Source organism: Cyprinus carpio, chromosome A15 (genome assembly GCF_018340385.1).
Source record: "Cyprinus carpio isolate SPL01 chromosome A15, ASM1834038v1, whole genome shotgun sequence".
Classification (NCBI taxonomy): domain Eukaryota; kingdom Metazoa; phylum Chordata; class Actinopteri; order Cypriniformes; family Cyprinidae; genus Cyprinus; species Cyprinus carpio.
This window is the reverse complement of record NC_056586.1, coordinates 21,225,259-21,248,580: the sequence shown is the minus strand read 5'-3', so window position 1 is coordinate 21,248,580 and position 23,322 is coordinate 21,225,259. Positions and strand designations below refer to the sequence as shown.

Sequence of the window (23,322 nt, the reverse complement as noted above, 5' to 3'; positions counted from 1 at the left end):
AAGGTGATATGGAGATAGACTATTCTGACAATGTCTTTCATACTTTTGTGGACCTTCACAATGTTACTTACTTGGCAGTCTATAGGACAGTATGGGGTCTATTGGTTTTTATCAGGAATATTTTTTTTTGTGTTAAGTAGATGAACAAAGCTTTTACGGGTTTGGAACGGCATGGGGGTAAGTGATTAATGACAAAATTTTCATTCTGGGGTGGAGTATCCCTTCAAGCATGCAGAACAACCACCCAATAAAGCATTACAATAATATAACCTTGAGGCCAAGAACGCATGAATTAACGTTTCTGCATTTGACATTGTGAGCATACTGTAGGTCGCAATTTATATATATTTTTTAGATTTTGAGAAAAATGCCGTTTTACAAATGCTAGAAACGTGGCTTTCGAAGGAAAGATTGCTATCAAATAGCACACCTAGGTTCCTAACTGATGACGAAGAATTGACAGAGCAGCCATCAAGTGTTAGACAATGTTCTAGGTTATTACATGCAGAGGTTTTAGATACGATAATTAACACTTCTGTTTTTTCCGAATTTAGCAGGAAGAAATTACTCGTCATCCAGTTTTCTATATCGACAATGCATTCAGTTAGTTTTTCAAACTGGTATGTTGAAGAAATATAGGCCGTGAAGAAATATAGCTGAGTGTTATCAGCATAACAGTGAAAGCTAACACCATGTTTCCTGATGATATCTCCCAAGGGTAACATGTAAAGCGTGAAGAGTAATGGCCCTAGTACTGAGCCTTGAGGTACTCCATACTGCACTTGTGATCGATATGGCACCTCTTCATTCACTGCTACGAATTGATAGGGGTCAGATAAGTACGATTTGAACCATGCTAATGCACTTCCACTATTGCCAACAAAGTTTTCTAGTCTCTTCAAAAGAATGTTGTGGTCGATAGTGTCGAACGCAGCGCTAAGATCCAGTAGCACTTATAGAGAGATACAGCCATGATCAGATGATAAGAGCAGGTCATTTGTAACTCTAATGAGAGCAGTCTCAGTACTATGACATGGCTCTTTGAAAGTGTCAAAGAGTCACAGTGTTTCTGCATTTTATCCAACCACCAACCAACCAGATGGTTTATTTATAGCTGACTCTTAGGAGAAAGTATTTTACAATAGCAAAGATTCACACAGAACAAAGTAAGTCATTTAGGTTGGAACAACATGAGGATGAGCAAATAACTGTTTTCAAACATGGTAGATGGTTTCCAGGTGGTCTAGGCAAGTTAGTAGACCATCTTGGACAGCAACAAGCCAGCTGGTTATACCAGGTGTTTTTGGAGAATGAGGTTGAATTGTTTATTTATAGCTGACTCTGCACATTGCTAATGTTACTGTTTCTGAGTTTGTAGGTAAAGTTTGTAGGTATTTGTTGCAGTAATGTGAACTAGCTTTAAAGTACCAGTTCACCCAAATACCTCATTGCTTGGTATATAGTTACTACCTAGTCATTGGCTGGGCAAAGTTAGTAGACCATCTTGGACCAGCAACAAGCCAGTTGATTATATCAGTTTAAGATATGTGGGGTGATTTTTTGAGAATGAGTTCAAATGGTTTACTTATAGCTGACTCTGCATATTAATCTGGTTTATGAGAAAGTATTTCACCATAGCAAAGATTCACAGAACAAAGAAAGTAAATAGATTTGGAACGACATGAAGTTGAGCAAGTCACTATTTTTGGAACATGGTAGATGGTTTCTAGCTGGTCTAGACTGGTCATTGGCTGGTCTAAGCGTGTAGACCATCTTGGACCAGCAACAAGCTAGCTGGTTACACTGGTTTGAGATATTCAAGGTGTTTTTAGAGAATAACCAATGCCAGTCAGTCAATGATTGTTTTTTAAGTAATGCTTTGTGCACAAACACACACGTCAATGATTTGAAATTACCAACGAGTCACAATGTTTCAACCTGTAAATGTTTTACTTAAAGCTGACTCTGCTATTAATCTGGTTTTAAGCTGTTTTACTTAAAGCTGGTTTAGGCAATAGTTTTTAGCAAGTGATGCAACAAAATGATTTTTTACCAACATTAAGCTGAAAACAGAAACTAATTTAATTTGGGTATTTGAACTTGGTATGCCATTGAAGGTGTCGTGTTCACAGATGATAGTTGTACAGTAGTTCTTTCCAAGTTATTTGGCCTCTCCATATTTCGGCTGAACAAAATTAACATTTCACAATTGTAGCATCATTTCTGGTCATCATATCTGAGATTTATAGACGTTAATAGACACTGACAAGCATCGTAGAAGCACTAATTATAATAATTTCAGCCCTCTAAAAGAATTTTTGACCTTAAATTCATTATTTTTTAAGGCTCATTCAGCCAAATATTTTTCGGTGGCCAACACTGTACTAAATTTAACATTTTAAAAAGAATGTGCAACTTCTTGCAGTAGTGTGAACAATGTACCAAAATTTCTCATCATTTTCTTGTTTAAAATATATTTTTTTTGTGTTCCAAAGATGAAGAAAACAATGTAAATAATGACACTGATAATTTTTGACTGAGCTGTCCCTTTAAAGAGCTAGTTTTATAACAACTCCATTGGCATTAGATTGTAAATGGTCATATTTCACATTGTCTCATTTAAAGCATGAAAAGGGAAAAAAAAAAATTTGTATAAATGTTCCAGTTTTATTTGAATCAGTGGGTACAAAGAGAAAAAACAAAAGAAGGTGAAAACAAAACCAAACACCAAAGGTGAGAATTTGGAGTCGGTGTGACCCCAGTGTGCGATGTGGTGTGTCGTTCACATCCTACACTCGTGTGTTTGTGCGAAATGTGAAATGCGTGGACATTCATTAAGGACAAAGACACATACACACTGCGTTACATCGGTTATCAAAACAACTGTTAACAGAACAGATGTCATGGTCTCACGCAACGCTGCTGTTTTAGTTCAGATGTCCCTCTATTATATAGATTCTTTTCTGTATATATAATATTGTGTATTTATAAAAGATCTCTTAATTACAAGTCAGGTCTCCCTATTGTCATTATTGCAATGAATTATTATCTAAGATGGTTTATAAAAGAATCTTGTTCAGCTTTTACTACTGGTCTATTTACATTTCAGTCCAAAAAGCAAGCGGCTCCCAGTGACGTCTTGAAGAAATCCTGTCAAGATGATAAAAGATCCGTCGTCCCCCTTCGTTGCTCCTGAGAGAATATCTACATACGGTTTAGTAGCTAGTGATTGTGGACCATGTCGTAAATATGTTATGATTTAATACGTCTAATGCAGGTATGCTGATGTCGGATGGCTAAACAGAGAAGCGCGGCTAAAGTCTTTACATTTACAGTTTACTGGTCATGATTTTCCGCCTCGTATGTGATGATGTTCATCTCCAAAGTTAGGCTTCAGGATAAGGCATCATGGATCCTTGATGCTTGCCAACGTCAAAGCGTTTGTATCCATGCCATCCCGGCTCGTTTTCAATTGTTGACGTCTTTTCCGAAGGCTGAAAGAGTACATTTTCAGGTTAGTCGTGTTCGAGCCGGCGACGGCGTGCTTCTCCTGTGTTTTGCGTGAAATCTGAACTTCGGTAGAGGGGTAAGATGGTTTAAGGCACAAGGTGATTTTTGGTTTTTATGGGAGGTCGGAGGACACCACGGCGAGGGCGGGACCATGTCGGAAGGAGGGGCCAGAGTGCACGGCCTTAGGGCAGTCTGGCCTCAGGACACGCCCATTTTCCCCCAGGCTGCCCGTGATTGACAAGCGGGCCTTGTTTCTCATGGCTTCCGAGAAGGTGAGCTAGAGAAGGGGGCGGGATGAGAGGCGGAGTCAGAATATGTGGAACTCTCTGGGGAGGGGAAACAATATATGCAAATGACACAGTGACATCACAATGGAACCACTCGACACATTCACATCGACAGAACGGAGAAAAGCTCAAGGCTGCCACAAACAAATACAGAAAACATCTTAAAATGTACAACATGGCTAGACATCTGCATTTCTAACGCCAGCATGCAGCCCTTCGCTCGTGTTCCCGCTAAATCTAGGGATTTAATTCTCCAGTGTTTAATTAACAGTGTTCCTTAACAGTCAACACTTTATATGTTCATACTGCTAATGGTTCGTAAGCAGGGGTCTGGAGGTCAGTCAGATATTATTCAGTATCAGTACAGCATTATAGATTGGTTTGGTGATGTCACTAACAACAAAAGACAGAGAAATTCAACCAAACATCATTAAACCAACAGCCGTTTGATCTATAATGCCCTACTCGTACCAAATAACGCATTGCACATAGCTGCTGTCTATAGCGGCGGATCTCAGCTGGTTTTGCTTTGTACCAGAATTGTTTATCATTTTAACCCTTGTATTATGCTGTGCGTCAATTTGGGTTTTGAGTTGTTGGATATACTGGTTAACCGATGACTTTTTTCTATATGTTGTGACTTTTTTTTTTCGTTGTTTAGGGTCATGAACATGCAAGCAAAGTTTTGTATTGTGGGATGCGCATACAAAATTTATATAATGATGTTATATGAAAATATTTCATATTTCGTGTTTAAAGGCAGCCAGGGTTATAAGACTCAACTAAAACAAAATATATATATATTTTTTGTTCTTAAAAATAAACAATAACTGATATATATATATATATATATATATATATATATATATATATATATATATATATATATATATATATATATATATATATATATATATATATATATATATATATATATATATATATATAAAAAGTACATATATATATATATATAAATTTGCCAAGGCAACATTTTCATTTTAATGTACTAATGTCACTTTGTTTAACTAAAATAACTAAAAGTAAAATAAAAATTAATGAATCTAAAAACGATATAGACTATATATATATATATATATATATATATAAATATAAACCAAAAAACTACTAAAAATTACAAAAAAATTAAATTTAATGCTGATTACTTATTATTTTTACCTAATGATTTACTGAAGATTTACTATATATATATATATATATATATATATATATATATATATATATATATATAGTGTGATTTTTGGTGAATTATATTGAATCCAATTAGGGTCAATCTGAGCCTAAAAATCCTGTCTAGAATTATAATACAAGGGTTGCACAAATAACCATTAAAGTGACAATTTTATTAGATTTTTGCAAATTCATGCCAAAATACTATAAATTTTAATTTGACGCTTTTTGAATGTGAAGTGATTTATTAAGAAGATTGTGGTTAGTTGCATGATATTATTTGCATTTACCATTGCTTTTGTCCATCAAATCCCACCAGTTGAGAACCGCCGTCTATAGCAGAGAGCTAACATCTCTAAATAAGAAATATATAAGCAGCATTCCTTTATAAAGTGTTTGAAGGTTGCACACGGAGATGTTAGGTTTGGTAATAATTTGAGCTCCTAATGCAATGTGTGTGTGTTTGTAATCTTGTGCCGTTTGTTTTAATGCAGGTGTCTGAAACAGAAAGCCAACAGTGCAAAAACACCAGCAACTGCAGCCAGGAAGACCAAACCAATGCAATCCCAACACGTTCTAGTCAAGGCAGATGCCATACAAAAACAAAGAAAAGAACGACAGGCGACAGAAATGAAGGGGTCTCTTTCAGAAGTGAACAAAGCAAGAAGGAACGTAAGTGAACGGAGGGATGGGAAGCTGTCACAACATTAGCGGACGTCTGCTGCAGCTATATGACAGACGAGGCTCAGGCCGAACCCCTGCGACCGCAAGCAGGCTTTCTGTCCTACCCCTATATCTTTACTGCGTCAGAGCCGTACACGTTGTATCCCTCTCTATAAGTGGCTAAGTTCTGCACACTGTGCGTTGGGCTGGGAGCGGGGCTAAAATTCAGCCGTTCGGCCGATTCCACCTTCAGTTTCTTGGCCTCGGCGCGGGACTTATAGCAAAACTCGACCAGGGCCACCAGCATGGCCAGACCCAGGCCGCCCACCAGGATGTAGAAAACCCCCGCCACGTTGCTCAGGCTCAGCGCCTGCGAGCTCTTGTCCTGGGAGCGAGAGGGATTCGAGGGAGAAAAGAGAGCATTAGAGATGCAGGAACTGGCGAGTCGAAGACTCAAACACATTTACACATGACAGGTATTTAATTACAGTTCATAATATGATACAATCAGCTTGAATTACTGGTGCCATCGATTTAACATCATTACATTGTCCTAATACAGACAGAATGAAATCCACTGTCATTTAGATTTCAAACATGAACAGAAGGGCTATGATTTAAATTAAATTATAATCATTTTTGGTGGTTTGGCTTAGTTTTCTTAGTGATTTCTGGCACCTTCTGGAACCTAACAAAATGACTTTATTTTGTATAGTGTATGGTTTTACTTTTTACGCTTTTAGAAAAATGTTTAAAATGCATTTAGATGAATGAATTAATGTATCAAACTGGGGAAAAAAATATTATTTACAGTAAATTATTTAATTAACTAAATAATAGTTCATTAAAATAATAATTTAATATTTATCTTATTTTGAAAAAAAAAAACCTTGTAAGTAACTTTTCTGTAAGTGACTATTTTACACAGTATATAGTCTTATATTTATCTTTATACTTTTATAAAAATGTTTAAAATGCATTTAAATAAAAAAAAATGTCAAACTGGGGAAAATAATTTTTTACAGTAAATTATTTAATTAATAAATAATAGTTCATTAAAATAATAATTAAATATTTATCTTATTTTGAAAAAAAAAAAAACTTGTAAGTAACTAAATGTCTAATTTACACAGTATATAGTCTTATATTTATCTTTATACTTTAATAAAATTGTTTAAAATGCATTTAAATGAATGAGTTAATGAAAACTAAAAAACTAATTAAAAACTAATTATTTACAGTAAATTTAATTATTTAAATAATAGCTCATTGAAATAATAATTAAATATTTCTCTTATTTTTGAAAAAAAAAAACTTTTACACAGTATATAGTATTATATTGATCTTTATACTTTTATAAAAATGTTTAAAATACATTTAAATAAAAAAAAATTTAGAACTGGGAAAAATATTTAAAGTAAAATTATTTAATTATTATTTAAATAATAATTTGTATAATAATAATTTTTAATTAATTATTTTAATTATTATTTAAATAATAATTAAATTATTAAATATTTTCCCCAGTTTGATACATTAATGTATTAACTGAAATGTATTTTAAATACATTTTAAAAATATTTATTTATTTATTTATTATTTAAATTACAATTAATTATTACAAATATTTCTGTTATGTTTTTGTTGCATTTGAAAAAAAATCCCCCTCATAATAATGTCAATGACTGTATTTTGCACATTTCTGTTGTTCTTTTAATACTTCAAACAAAAATGTTTAAAATGCATTTAAATGAACAAATCAATGTATCAAATTGGGGGAAATATTTAAAGTAAATTATTATTATTATTTTTAAAATGATAATTAATTAAAATAATTAATTATTTGAAATATTTAAATAAATAAATTCATGATTGTTTACTTGAAAATTATTTATAATATAATTTTTTTTTTTTTAATTATACAACCTGGCGCTTTCTAAGATGCAACCATAAATTTTGCTCATCTTAATCAGCATTTGAAAAAAAAAAAAAAACCTAACTAAATTACTTTAATTTGTATGGAATATAATCTTATAATTTTACAGCCATAATGTGTTTCCACTGACTAGCCTTGAAGCTAATTGAGTGAATATTATGCCGCTGTAATGCCATATTCTCTACAATTTGCTGTTCATTTTAATGAATTATTTTAATCCATTATACTTTAACAAAGCTGCATTCTAAAACAAACCAAACACTATTATGTGTATTATGTGTCATAATAGTGTTTGGTTTGGTCTTGAATCATGACATCATAGTGCAACATTCTTTTATTGTGATGTCACAATGTTTCATTCTTAAGGTTCTACTTTATTCATTTATTTATTTTTTAAGTTAAAGTAAAAAAAAATCCCTGTATTATGATGACAGTGACATTTTAAGACAACTGTCACTTTAAACACATCACATTCATTTCATGAGAGTATTTGTGTTTTTCAGAGCTGCGGTTTTCAGGTTTGCTTGCGGTTTTCCGTCTGGAAACTGACCTTACTTCCCGAGTCCTTGGGTCCGCACTCGCCCTTATCGTACCACCATTTATTTTTGAGTTTGTCTAGCACTCCTGCTTCACTCAGTTTCAACACTGCCAGGTTTACCGGCGTCTTCTCAGAGAGAATAACATAAATAACATCATAGGCCATGTTATTTTATGTTATTAGATTACAATACATCTTGGTACACAGTAGCACAGGAAGTGATGAAGCCGAGGTCCCATCGAGTGCACGTGTGTGAGCTCATACGTGTGTGTGTGTGTGTGTATGTGGAGCCACAGACGTATGGATGGGATCTCGCTCCATCGCTTCAGGCAACAGACACATACTGCCCTGATTTCATTATCAAAACACAAACAATTACTGCTAATCCAGAACTATTGGCTCATCGCAAACAGCCCAGAGCGCAGATGAAGACACTCATGTGTGCAGAGAGACCCACAACTCCACACTGAAAAGAATAAATATTCCTCATGATTTAACAACAATAATAAATTATCAAATAAAATGAATAAAAATAAATAAATCAAATGAAAATAGATTGATAAATTAACTCTTGATCAAGTTTATTTTTTAAAGTAATGTTAACTTTTCAGCTGTTTCAATAATTAAAAAAAAATAAATAAATTTAACTTTTGACCCAAATTGTTATTTTAATATTTTAATTATATAGCTTATATGTATATATAAAACGTTATGCATGTGTATTTATTTGATACTTTTTTATAAAAAAAATTAATTTTCTTCATTATATCTTGATTCAAATTGTTTTTCTGTTATTACAAAACAATATTACTCAAATAATTATTTTGTTATTTTGTTCTGTCATTATAAATATCACTCAAATTATTTTATATTTTTAATAACAATAATAGTACAATTATATATTATATGTTTGTATATATGCTATGCATGGAAATTAAAACAATTTTTTCTAATTTAATTTTTATTTATTTTCATTCAAATTATATTTTATAATAGTTTGAATTATAATTACAAGTTTTCTGAAATGTTAATTTCTGAATTCATTTTTTTAAACTTTTGACTCAAATAGTTATTTTAATATTATAATTTTTGTAATAAAAACTCATAATACATAGTAATAAGTATGTGTGTATATATATATGTGTGCGTGTGTGTATACATATAAAGTGTGTACATTTATTTTATACAATGTTTTCCAGTTTAACGTGACTCAAATAGTTTTTTCTGATATTGCAATTTGTATCTATTATTATTATTATTATTTAATTGTGTGTGTGTTTTTTTATGATGATAATTTTTTCTGAAATAAATCTTAATTTTTCAGCTTGTTCAGTTTACATTTTTTTGTTTAACTTTTTATTCAAATTATTATTCTGGTACTTCTAATTTTCATTTGATGAATTTCAATTACTTATGGACCCTCTCTATATAAAGCAACCGCATTCTTCTTTAATTTGATTTCTGTGCAGTTTCAGCCCTCATTTCTTGAAAGCCCTGCATCTTTTAGCAAATATTTCTGTTTTGACAGTAATTGCTTCCTTTTTTCAGTGCGTTTCTCCTTTGACACATTTGTCGGTTTCTCGTTTCTGGCCGGCGAGGGCCGTCGTGTCAGGGCAGATGTCTCTGTTGCATCACATTGTCATCTTTTTTTTTACCACTCCTCTGCGTGTCATTGGTGGCTAACCTTCGAGTCCCCGCCCCCGCTGCCACATTCGCCCTTGTCGTACCACCATTTATTTTTCAATTTGTCCAACAGCCCCTGCTCATTCAGCTTTAACACGGCCAGGTTTACGGCATTTCTTCAACAAACCATAAACATCACATGAGAGCGGGCCGCACGCAGCCCGGGTTAGACAACACAAAACAAACAGAAAACAAGAGAGAACATAAGAGAGGCTCGTGGAAGGCAGCTGCTGTTAATGAGGACTATTATGGGATGTTTGTTTCTATCTCTCTTTCGCTCTCATTTCATTCCATCTATCTTTCAAAAAGTAGTGTAATACTATACACTGTGTAAAACTAAGCAAAACATTCATTGCATTAAACTAATTTAGCAATATTTTCCACTATTGAATAAAATGTCAATTTTATCTCAACAACTCATCTGCTATTTATTTTGGTACTGAGCTTTCTGAGATCATCATTTTGATTATTATCTATGAGCGATACATACAGTATGATGCTTCTTTAAAATGAAGCTCTCTTAGAGATCAGCAGTATTATTTTAAAACATTTAAAAACAACGTTTTCTGTTTGCGTTTGTGAGCAGAATTGACAGTCGATAAGCTCCGCCCACTATTTTAAGCTCCGCCCAGATGCGACCCGATACACAGATCTCGGTTTCTATTTCCGTGACGTCGTTCTGCTGTAACAACTACAACCTACAATATATAACAAATATCATCTCAAGTGATGGTTATGTGCTTTATTTAGTCTTTTGTTTGATTATAATTGATCTTGGATAAGCCCCACCCACTATTTCAAGCTCCGCCTAGACAAGACACAATGCGCAACTAGAGACAGGTGCTTTATTTAATCTTAAAAGTGTCTAATGTGAGTTTGAATATACCTTTACAACCATACAAAAAACGACAATAGTTCATTCACCTCTGATTTTTTGTTTGTGAGTAGAATTGACCGTTATTAAGCCCTGCCCATTATTTTAAGCCCCGCCCATATGCATCACGGTCGAGTTACATGCCAGGGGATTAAAAGGTTTCTATTTCTGCGACGTAGCGTGTAGAAAAAACACCCTTCAAACTATGACAGTGTTTATTTTTTAGACAATTATTATGTGCTTTATTTAATCTTAAAAATCTCTAATGTGAGTTCGAATATCATTTTGCGTGGCCTTTATAGTCAAACGACAATGAATAAGTTGCCTCAGATCTTGTTAAAGTTGTGAACCCTATTCAAACAAATAAGTGTATCCTATGACAAAGATTGTTTTAGACACTCTGTATGTTTTTTTTTAATCATGTTAAAATGGTTTAATATATATGAATTAGTACTTATCCACTGCAGTGGAGCGCGCTTGCAGAAATAGCCCCGCCCACACACTCTTCTGATTGGCTGTTGATTTTTTTACGTCTCGTGGAATTTGCATGGCGTCTGGTGTTACAGAACGTCCCGTAGGAATTGAACTTGAGGTTTCTATGAACACTGTAATTTTCAGCAAAATGTGAAACTGAAATTGGATGTTTTTCTTACAATATTGACATTGCAATGCTGTTTTTCATTGAAGAAAATTGAACAGCGGCCAACCATTTGTGTGCCTGCATATCCAAACTGACATATTTCGAGTGTAAATGTAGACCGAAGCAAATTAAGATGTTCAGTAGGATGATTTCAGAAAACTGGAGACACATCAGAGGGAATAAATGAGAGCGAGAAACAGATGTGAGAGAAACATCCTCAGCGTTTCCACAAGCGTGTCACATTTGATGAAGAAATGAGAAATAATGATGATGACATGAAACTCTTTATGCTGCACAGTGAAAAAGGCAATTGTCAACAATTTTACTACCAAGATGTGACATATTTATGATTTGTGAGACAAGAAAAAATGTAGAGCGGGACTTGATTTAATTCACAGTGAACTGATAAGCTCATAGATTGGATTGTGTATTAAGAAAGTAAATAGTGTCAGATATGATTTCATATTGACTTTTAATAAGTTACTTCCGCCTGCACTGCAAAACATGATTTTCCTACTTAGTATTTTTGTCTTATTTTTAATTATAAATATGTAAAATTCTTAAATAAAGATACATTTAATTCAGAAATTAAGTCTGAAGAATTTATTAAAATTAAGTGAGTTTTTGTTTAAAACAAGAAAAAAGATCTGTTAGTGTAGTAAGAAAAGAATCTTGTATTTTTCTTACACCGATAACAGATTTATTTAACCATAAACTCACTTAATTTTATTTTATTTTTTCAGAAAACAAGACTTAAAGGGGTCATGAACTGAGAAATATAAATCCCCTTGATCTTTTGACACATAAGAGTTCTTTTTAGTATAAAAACATCCTGTAAGTTTCAGAACTCAGATCTTCCTAGTAAGTCTAAAAACTGCTTATATTGAAGCCAATCTACTAAAACCACAGATTGTGGACTGTGCCACTTTATGAAGTAATAATGTGGCTAAACCCCGCCTCCACAGAAGAAGATCAACGCCTGCTTTGACATCACTGCCTGTTTAGCTCCGCCCACCGATTCACGCATGTAGTGTAAATAATGAGAGAGGCAAACGCAGGTGTACTCAGAAACCAAACTATAAAGATGCTCCAAAAACAACAAGATGTTGTTCAGAGCCAAGCTGTGGAAAAACACAGTCATTGCATCGCCTTCCATCGGATCCCAACATTAGGAAAGAGTGGATTAGCTTTATTTTTAATGAAGTTCCAGACTCGGTCAGTAAGAACTCGCCCCTTTTTTTCACTTCATTTTACAGCGGATTCGTTTACAAACAAGGCACAATTCAACGCAGAAAGATTGAAACTAAAGGACAATGCTGTGCAACTATATTGGATCCGACAGAAATATCTCGCCACACAAGTGTGAGTAACTGTTTTTATTACGTGCTCACTATTGCTTTGTCTGTTATAACAGATTGTTTGAGATGTACTGAGTATTAATGCGTCCATCTGTGAAGGATGTAAGCTGTGAAACACACAACTGATAGCCAATCAGAGCAGTTCTGATGAGGGGGTCAAAAAAGGACAGAAAATAGCCTATTACTTCTAAATTAAGTTTTTTTTTTTTTTTTTTTTTAATGTAAAAATCTTGATAACGTTATAAAATAACGATATAAAATCATAAAAAAGGCAGTTCATGACCCCTTAAATATCATAAAACAAGACAAAAACACTGAGTATGAAAATCATGTTTTTGCAGCGCATTTACAAATGACTTTCTTTGGTGCAACATAATGTAGGATGTTTTTAGTTAATAATCGTTCTTTTGTATGTTATCATATGAAGACAAAATATTTTGTATTGTACATACTGCATGCTTCATACGCTATTTAAACAGCAGGAAGTGAGCAGTATATACTATGCAGTATGCCAGTATTCACATCCATTGTTGTTTTTCAGGTCTGTGTGGAGACTCAACCTCTCATCTCATTTCTTCATGGGAATGGATTTGTAGAAATGTAGCATTGCTTCAGTGTCTCAGCAATGGATGCTCTGCAGTGAATGGGTGCCGTCAGAATGAGAGTTCAAACAGCTGATAAAAACATCACAATAATCCACAAGTAATCCACATCACTCCAATCCATCAGTTCACATCTGGAGAAGACAAAAGCTGTGTGTTTGTAAGAAACACATCCATCAAGATGTTTTTAACTCGCTTCCATCTAAAATACGAGTCCATAATCCATAATAACGCTTCCTGTGGATTATTGTGATGTTTTTATCAGCTGTTTGGACTCTCACTCTGACGGCACCCATTCACTGCAGAGCATCCATTGCTGAGACACTGATGCAATGCTACATTTCTCCAAATGTGATGAAGAAACAAACTCAGCAACATCTTGGATGACCTGAGGGTGAGTACATTTCAGCAGATTTTCATTTTTGGGTGAACTATTATTTTAAAGGATTCTCCCAGACATACATGAGATTTCAGCAGAAGGAGATTCTGTCTATTGGTGTCAGTTTTAGAGACACAGAAAGACTTACAGCACAGTGACAGGCTGTATTTTTTTTTATTTTTTTTTTTGTGCGGTGGATGTAAGATTGCAACTCAGAATCTGTAAACGCTAGCAGCATGTTTATAGCTGTTCTGGAGAGGGTAAACGGTCGGGGTCAAAGGTCACGGTGCTGAGATTAGTTTGCTGAACTGGCCGATAGCAACACAAGATGCTCATCAGAATCAAAATGATCAAGTACTCTCTCTTTTACCCTCAGGATGATCCATGCTCAGACGGTCAGTAAAATCCTCTCAGGCAGAACTGAATCTCCACACAGGTCAAAATCTGACCTCAGATCAGAACGCTCATTGAAACTCATTTCAGCTTACATACATCATGACAGCACATTTCTAATAATTAATTCTGTATATTTAAAGACAACGTGAATTAACATTAGCAACACATTTAACTTCCATAAGACTACTTTGAGCAAATCATCATATTAGAATGATTTCTGAAGATCATGTGACACTGAAGACTGGAGTAATGATGCTGAAAATTCAGCTTTGAACCACAGAAATAAATTACAATTTAACAGATATTCGCATTGAAAATAGTTATTTTAAATTGTAATAATATTTCAGAATATATGTATTTTTTTCTGTATTTTTGATTGAATGAATGCAGCATTGGAGAGACTTATTTTAAAAACAGTAAAAAATCTCCAAACTTTTGAATGGTAGTGTATACAGTAATGTGTACTGATGCTTAATATTCAATAAGAGGACATTTATGTTTTGCAGTAAATGTTAATTTCATGTTGTCTTCAGAAATTTTAAGCAACTTTCACATCCAGAGGATGGCGTGGTGTAAAACATGCTGATAGTTTATGCAGGAACAGTGAAAGAGATGAGAAATAATACTTCAGAATGAAGATGTTAGACAGGATACAGGCTTGATGAGAAGAAATGAGCAACATATGAAGCATGCGTTTACCTGAGCGCCGTTTCTGTGGAGGAAGAACAATATTAAACACACACACACACAGCACTGTCTGTGAGCTCAAACGCTGATATCTTGTGGGATACAGGAGCTTTTGTCTTTGAAAAGTTTCATAAATAAAATAAAATCAACACTTTATGAGCAAAAGAGTAAAAGTAAAGGTTTTGTCATTGTGTTTAAAGAGGTCATATCATGCAATATCCTTTTTTATTTTAAAAAGTTATTAATATTTTCTTAACTTAAACTTTACATCTCGCAATTCAGATTTTTTTCTTGAATTCTGAGTTTCCATCTCGCAATTAATAACTCACAAGTCTGAGAAAATAGTACATTGGATGATAAAAAGACTTACAAGGTTTTATCATAGAAATGTTAAACGACTGACAGTAAGTCTAGTAAAGCAAAAGTATCTCAGATTTTGCCATTTTATACTGAAAATATAGGCAGAATAATTTCTGTGATGCATGTTTTTCAAAATGTAAGTGTGATGATGCAAGAAACATTCTGCTGTTTTGCATTTTCAACATATTATGCATAAGAAAGTAAGAAAGTAAGAGTGAACGTGTGCATATTTTAAAATGAATATTATTTGCAAATAGTTCAAATTGATTAGGTCATTTTTTTATTATTTTTGTTCTTTTTTCTTTATTTGCTTAAATCCATTTAAATCATTTAATTTCTTATTTTTCATTCCTACTATATTCATTAAACTATTCAATTAAAACTACAACCATTAAAAAAGTGACATGAAAGAAAAGTTAAGTGAAATACAATAATATATAAAACCTTATTTTATTTCAGATATTTGCCAGTTCTTATTTTAATTTAGTTTAATTTGATTTGATGTACTAAAATAACTAAAAAGATAATTAATTTAAAACTTTACAATAAGGTTTCATTTGTTAAAATGAGTTAACTATATTAGCTAACATGAACAATACTTGTACTGCATTTATTAAACTTAATGTTAAGTTCAACATTTGCTAATAATACATTATTAAAATCAAGTTATATCCGTTAACATTAATGTACTATAGTATGAACTAATTTGAAAATATTTTTTTTTAATTAAATAACATTAACAAAGGTTAATAAATGTAAAAATAAAAATATATTGTTCATCTTTAGTTCATGTTAGTTAATACATAAACTAATGTTAACAAATGAAACCTTATAGTAAAGTTTTACCAACATTAACAAAAACTATATATAGACATATTTTGAGTTAAAAAAAAAAAAAAAAAACACTACAGAGAAAAAAAATGTTAAACTGTATTTTAAATTAAAATATAAACGGAAAACATAAAAATAAAAACTAACATAAAAACTATAATAGTATCTCAATAATACTGCAGCCCCTCAGGTAAAAAGCCTATATTATTTATGATACGAGCCCTTAAAAAAAATAAAAAATAAACAAAAATAAACAAATAAATAGAATGTCAATGGGACTTAAATGCCCAATACAGCTAAAAACAGCAACTGTATATGTGACCACAAAGATATCACTGCATCACAGAGAGTACCGAGTGTGAAAACTGAGAGAAGGACAGAACAGGCAGAGAGAAAAGAGAGAAAGACAGAAACAGAGAGAGAAGCACAGCAGGGTGGGTGGAATACCATAACAGCGCTGTGATTGGTCGGTTGTTATAATACTCCACCCACCTTAGCTGCGATCCTTTGGGCGTGGCCACCCCGTAGCCCTTGGAGTCCAGATTCCCTCCGACCTTCATGGTGTCGCAGGGCTTGCGCTGCTCCGTGTACTCGTTCATGGTGGACTCCAGCAGGAAGGCGTATTTCCCTTTGGACTTGCGCACGCGAGCCACGCCCTCGGCCGTCGTCTTGGTGAAGACCGTGGGCTCGGCCGACTTCATGTAACTCCACATTTTCTCGTACACCGCAATCTTTGACCTCTGGAGGGCGCAGCAAAAGACATGCAATGAACACTGGGATGCTGTCGGTGCTGAATGCTTTGATTAAATCTGATTCACATCAATCACACATACAGTGTTTTTAGATAGTGATGCATAAAAACGAAAACAGAAGATGTGGATATTTTATAGTATTTGTTTTTGTAATTGTGTCATTTTGCATAAACGGTTGTCTTTTGTCACTCATAGTAAGGCAAATGTCAGCTATCATAAAGAACACTAATAAGTGGCCAGTTACTGTCCCAAAATAAACCTCACATTCCAGTGTTATTTTAGTATCATGCATTTAATATTATAGGTTTTGTTAATATTGTAATATAAAATAGTTTTCGTTGATATATAGAATATTAATACTTTCTATTCTCACTTTAATTTGTGTTAACATTTTAGTAATTTAGTTTGTCATTGTTATTAGTCTTCTTTTATATGTGTATATATTTTTTTATTCATTTTTATTTATTAGTTTTAGTATATTTAATTTTAGTTATTTTAGTACATCAAGTTAAACTAAACAATTTATTTTATTTTATTTTATTTAAATTAATATGTATTTTATATTAAATAACCAAAAAATTTTTTTAATGGTTTTAGTTTTAGTTAACTAATATAATAAGCTTGTCTTACACAGTGCAAAGGTGTCTTCTATCATCCTGATGGTATTTTTTATGCATTTATTTAATCAAAAATACAGTAAATACAGTAAATATTGTAAAATATTTTTACAGTTTAAAATATTTTTTATCCATGTGAATATATTTTAAACTGTAATTTATTTCTGTGATGCGCAGCTGTATTTTCAGCATCATTACTCCAGTCTTCAGTGTCACATGATCTTCAGAAATCATTGATGCGCAGCTGATTTTTCATCAAAGCCAAGAAACATTTCTGATTATTATCAATGTTAAAATAAATGATTGTCTAATAAATAGGAAATTCAAAAGAACAGCATTTATTTTTAAATAGAAATCTTATTAACATTATAAATGCCTTTACTGTCACTTTTGATTAATTTAATGCATCTTTGCTCAGTAAAAATTTACATTTCTGACTCCAAAGTTTATTAATTTTGTGGCTACTCACGCCATTTGTCAAATTATAACAGATCCTATGTTTCAGATCGTGTGTAGTCAGCTCTGAAGTGTGCACAACTGTGCTGTCTTTGCTGTAAAAAAAAATGGATGGGTCTAAAATGTGTGTGTTTGTCCTGTGAGATATCATATTTGACATGCTGCTGTCCCAGTGTGTCTTGTACTTGATCATTTGTGCCTCTTTTATACACAGGCTTAGTCTTAAGCTGCAGTATGTGAGAGGAAAGCAGCGGAGCGTGACGGACAGTCGGCTCATTATAATGTCCGTCACGTTCAGTCTGGAGCGCTGTTGTGCCGTAACACTCCAAAATAAAACATCACCCACTCCGACGAAACCCTTGATAAACCTGTGCTCAGACACAAACGCCCCACAACAAATAACAAACAAACTCACGCATTAGTCCAAACACAACGGGACGCCTGACATTTACTTATTCCCTGGGTAACTGATCAGATGTTTCTGGCCAGTATATCAGCGAGAGCCAGTGAGACGGATGCCACAGTTATTGTGATGGGATTACAGAGAGTGAGACAGATTAGATTTTATATTGTTGCAAAATGTATTATTGCATATTGTATTGCATGTATTATCACATTTATCTGCATACCACCAGTCAAATGTTTGGGATTTTTAATGTTTTTTGAAATTAGTCTCTTCTGCTTAATTTAATTAACTTAATTTAATTAAATGTTTATTACAGTTAAACATTAATATTGTGAAATATTATTACAATTAAAAATAACTGTTTTCTATTTGAATACAATGTCAAATGTAATTTATTTCTGTGATGCACAGCTGAATTTTCAGCATCATTACTCCAGTCTTCAGTGTCACATGATCTTCAGAAATCATTCTAATATGATGATTTGATGGTCAATTATCATTGGTGCTCAAGTATTAATAATGGTACATAATATTATCAATTGTTGGAAACAGTTTATTCTGGATTTTTGATTTATAGAAAATTCAAAAGAACGTTTATTTGAAATAGAAATCTTCTGTAACAAATGTCTTTACAGTCACTTTTGATCAATTTAATGCATCCTTATTGAATAAAAGTTATAATTTTTTTACAAAAAATAAAAAAAATCTTACATACCCCAACTTGTGAATGGTGATGTATCACGGTTTCCATAAAAATATTAAATTGCAAAAACTGTTTTAAACATTGATAATAAGCAGCAAATTAGCATATAAGAATGATTTCTGAAGATTATGTGACACTGAAGACTGGAGGAATGATGCTGAAAATACAGCTTTGATCACAGGAATAAATTATATTTTACATGATATTCATATAGAAAACAGTTTATTTAAATTGTAAAAATATTTCACATTTTTACAGTTTTTACTGTATTTTTGATCAAATAAATGCAACCCTGGTGAGCAGAAGAGCCTTATAAAAAATTTAAATTTGTATTTATTTGTACAGTACACTCACATAATGTGATATATACTATACAGCAAATTTCAATTGCTTTATTGCTTGCATCGTCACAAAATGTAACTATATTATCGCCCAGCTCTTAAAGCGACTATAATGCATGAAGATATTTAGATATTATAAACATTAACATCATGATTTTCTGTAAAGCTGCTTTGAAACGATGTGCACTGTGAAATAAATTTAACTTGACTTTGACTAGATTGGTAGAAAGATGAGTGTGAGACAGGCTGGGAAAGAGAAGAAGAGAGGGAGAGTGAGACAGTTTGGCAGAAAGAAAGTGAGACAGGTTAGTGCAGATTGAATAAGAAAATATGGCGGCGAGAGTGTGACAGGTCGGTGGAAACCAAATGGCAGTGAGAATGAGAAAATAAATGTTTTTCCATGTACACCATCTGTGTATGACAACAGGGAGACAGATACCGAGTGAGATGCATGCGGCGCTGCTCAGCTAATTAATGAACAGACCATTCATTCAGCTCACGCCGATTCTCTCTCATATTACCCGTCTCTCTCTCTCTCCACCTATCTGTCTTTCTCCCTCTGTCACTTTGTCTTTGCTCTCTGAGTAAATTGCTTTTTTCAGCTCCTCTCCCGTCTCTGTATGTAAGTGTAGCGCAGATTTGGCTCTTTATACTCTTTGGTGTCTGATTTATATTTCTGTTCTATTACTGTGATGACTGAACTGTAATGTACATGTCAGTGTGGTCTGTCTACCTTTGGATGCCTTGAACTACAAAACAAGCCCACACACATAAACATATAAACTACAGTTCGAAAGTTTGCAATAATTATTTTTTTTAATGTTAAGTTAAAATAACTGTTTTCTATGTGAATATGTTGTAAAATGTAATTTATTTCTGTGATGCGCAGCTGTATTTTCAGCATCATTACTCCAGTCTTCAGTGTCACATGATCTTCAGAAATAATTCTAATATGCTGATTTACTGCTCAAGAAACATTTCTGATTGTTAACAATGTTGAAAAGAGTTGAATATTTTTGTGGAGATTGTGATTCATTTTATTTTTCAGGATTCTTTGATGAAGGAAAAGTTCAAAAGAACAGCATTTATTTTAAATAAAAATCTTTTGTAACATTATAAATGTCGCTTTTGATCAATTTGATGCATCTTTGCTGAATAAAAATATTAATTTTTGTAAAAATCAATAAAAATATTAATTTTTGTAAAAATCTTAAATATATACAGTACAGGTCAAAAGTTTGGAAACATTACTATTTTAATGTTTTTGAAAGAAGTTTCTTCTGCTCATCAAGCCTGCATTTATTTGATCAAAAATACAGAAAAAATTATAATATTGTGATATATTATTACAATTTAAAATAATTGTTTTTAAATGTATTATACTTTAAATTATCATTTATTTCTGTGATGCAAAGCTGAATTTTTAGGATCATTATGACATGATCCTTTAGAAATCATTCTAATATGATGATTCATTTATCAAAGTTGGAAACAGGTTCTGCTGCTTAATATTTTTTCAGAACATGTGATACTTTTTTAGGATACTTTGATGAATAAAAAGTAAAAAAAAAAAAAAAGAAGCTATGTTTTTAAAATATAAATATTTTGTAATAACAATATACACTACTGGTCAGTAATTTGGGGTCAGTAATTTTTTTTTCTTTCTTTTTTTTTTTAAATAAAATCAATACTTTTATTCAGCATGGATGTGTTAAATTGATAAAAAGTAATAGTAAAGAAAATATATTATTAGAATATATATTATTATTTTTTTTTTTTTTTTTTGAATAAATGCAGTTCTTTTTAACCTTTTATTCATCAAATATATTAGACAGCGGAACTGTTTCCAACACTCATAATAAATCAGAATATTAGAATGATTTCTAAATGATCATGTGATAAACTGGATGTTACATGTGACACTGAAGGCTGGAGTAATGATGCTGAAAATTCAGCTTTGCATCACAGGAATAAATTATGTTTTTTAAAGTATATTCAAATAGAGAACTATTATTTTAAGTTGTAATAATATTTCACAATATTACTGTTTTTTCTGTATTTTTGATCAAATAAATGCAGGCTTGATGAGCAGAAGAGACTTCTTTCAAAAACATTAAAAATAGTAATGTTTCCAAACTTTTGACCTGTACTGTATATGTGTGTGTGTGTGTGTGTGTGTGTGTTTGTTGTAGTAATATAATATACTATATTATATAAAATTTATTTATATAGAATTTTATAGACCTCCACCAGTTGACAGAATTCTACCACCACAAGGTAAATCTAAATGCATTTCTTTTGGTTTGATTGGATTTTCTGTTTTATTATAACCATTAATATTGTTCTCTCACCCTGAAGAACTCTTTGGTGGAACCGGAATCAAGAGTCCCGTAGGCGATTTCTGTCTGCTTGGCGAGGTCTTCTGCGCTCTCGATAGGCGACACCATTCTCTCCACGGTAAGGAAGGCGGCCAGGTTCGCCGTGTAGGAGGAAATGATGATGAGAGTGAAGAACCACCACACGCCTCCGACTATACGACCAGACAGAGACCTGAGAGACGCACAGAGACACAAGGAATCTAGAGTTAAAACACTCCATGTTGAAAATCACAACACATAAATTCAGATTGTCATCATGCCTCCATCTGATTACATCTGGTTCATTCCGAAGACATTAAGCAGCATGAAATAGCTCATCTGTAAACTGCTGTTTCCATTTTGTTGACACACAATAGTCAATTTAGGGAAGGTATAGAGACTGATTGCACCAGTGCTCATTTATTTAGAGCCTTCCTTCATCAATCAGACCTAAAAAATACATGCACAAAGCACTGAACACAGGTTTTGCAGCAGACTGAGAGACAGTTAAAGTAATCCACACCACTCCAGTCCATCAGTTAACGTCTTATGAAGTCAAAAGCTGCATGTTTGTAAGAAACGAATCCATCAAGATGTTTTAACTTTGAACCACTGCTTCTGTTCAAAATACGAGTTCATAACCCATAGAAAAGTGTATCTCCTGTTGTCTCTCACATCAAAATTCACCCACATATTTTTTTTAGAGCTGTTTTGGATTGTAAACAGACCACTTTTTCACTGGAGGAAGTGTTATTATGGATTATGGACTCATATTTGAGTTAAAAACGTCTTAATGCTGGGTTTGTTTCAGCTTTTGTCTTCTCCAGATGTTAACTGATGGACTGGAGTGCTGTGGATTATTGTGATGTTTTTATCAGCTGTTTGGACCCTCATTCTGACGGCACCCATTCACTGCAGAGCATCCATTGCTGAGACACTGATGCAATGCTGCATTCCTCCAAATCTGATGAAGAAACAAACTCATTTACATTTTGGATGGCCTGAGGGTGAGTAATGTTTAAATTTTTGGGTAAAGTGTTCCTTTAACCTCATTGAGCTTCTATTGTCTCCCTCTTAAAATGATTTTTAGACTTCCGAACGATCTCTGGTCTCACTCCGCAAGATGGTACAATTACATTTCTGCTTTAGAAATGACTTTACACTATTTCAAGAAGTGGCAGAACACTCATTATAAGCTTATAAGACTGCAGCGCGTCTGTGAGAGCTGCAGTAAATCCAGGAAAAATTAGAGTCTTCAAAACGAAACCAAGATCTCATTATAAACGCACCATTCTCTCACTTCATCTACTGAAACACACCACTAGCTACACTGACCTGGGTTCATCAATAAGAATGGAAGAACATGCAGATTCATTCAAAAGCCTTAGTAAAATTTAATTGCCATAAAATACCAGGCAAAATGCATTTTATACGGTAGTATGCTGCAGGGAATGGAATGGTTTCTTCACAGAAGCTGTGATGGTAATAACCTCAAGGCCAAACTAGGCAGTTTCCCATTGGACCTCTCAGTAGAAAACAAAGCCATCTGTTTATTTGGTTCTTGGTCCATTTCACAAAGTCAGACTCATTCTACTGTCACTACACTATGAGGAAGGATATTATCTCACATCGATCATCTTGGACATAAAAAAAAAAAAAAGATGAAATTAGAATAGAGAATGGGACCATAGATAAATTAACATTTAAAATATAAATATGAAGCCCGAATTATAAATATAATTATAAGATTAATATTAA

General features: G+C 33.0%; 1 protein-coding gene across 3 annotated transcripts in view; it reads right to left on the bottom strand.

Annotated features, from left to right (window-relative positions):
* Positions 1 to 2,647: 2,647 nt before the first annotated feature.
* Positions 2,648 to 23,322, bottom strand: part of LOC109092766 (glutamate receptor 4-like) — a 71,765-nt gene continuing 51,090 nt past the window's right edge. The window contains exons 10-14 of one of the 3 annotated variants that reach the window (XM_042771530.1): positions 21,559 to 21,757; positions 16,424 to 16,672; positions 8,135 to 8,248; positions 5,896 to 6,033; positions 2,648 to 3,787 (exon numbers count right to left, since the gene is read on the bottom strand). In XM_042771530.1, the coding sequence (XP_042627464.1) occupies positions 3,623 to 3,787; positions 5,896 to 6,033; positions 8,135 to 8,248; positions 16,424 to 16,672; positions 21,559 to 21,757 (865 nt within the window). In that variant the 3' untranslated portion in view covers positions 2,648 to 3,622. Of the gene's footprint in view, positions 3,788 to 5,773; positions 6,034 to 8,134; positions 8,249 to 9,806; positions 9,922 to 16,423; positions 16,673 to 21,558; positions 21,758 to 23,322 lie in introns of all 3 variants that reach the window. The other 2 variants (XM_042771529.1, XM_042771532.1) reach the window with 2 other exon arrangements.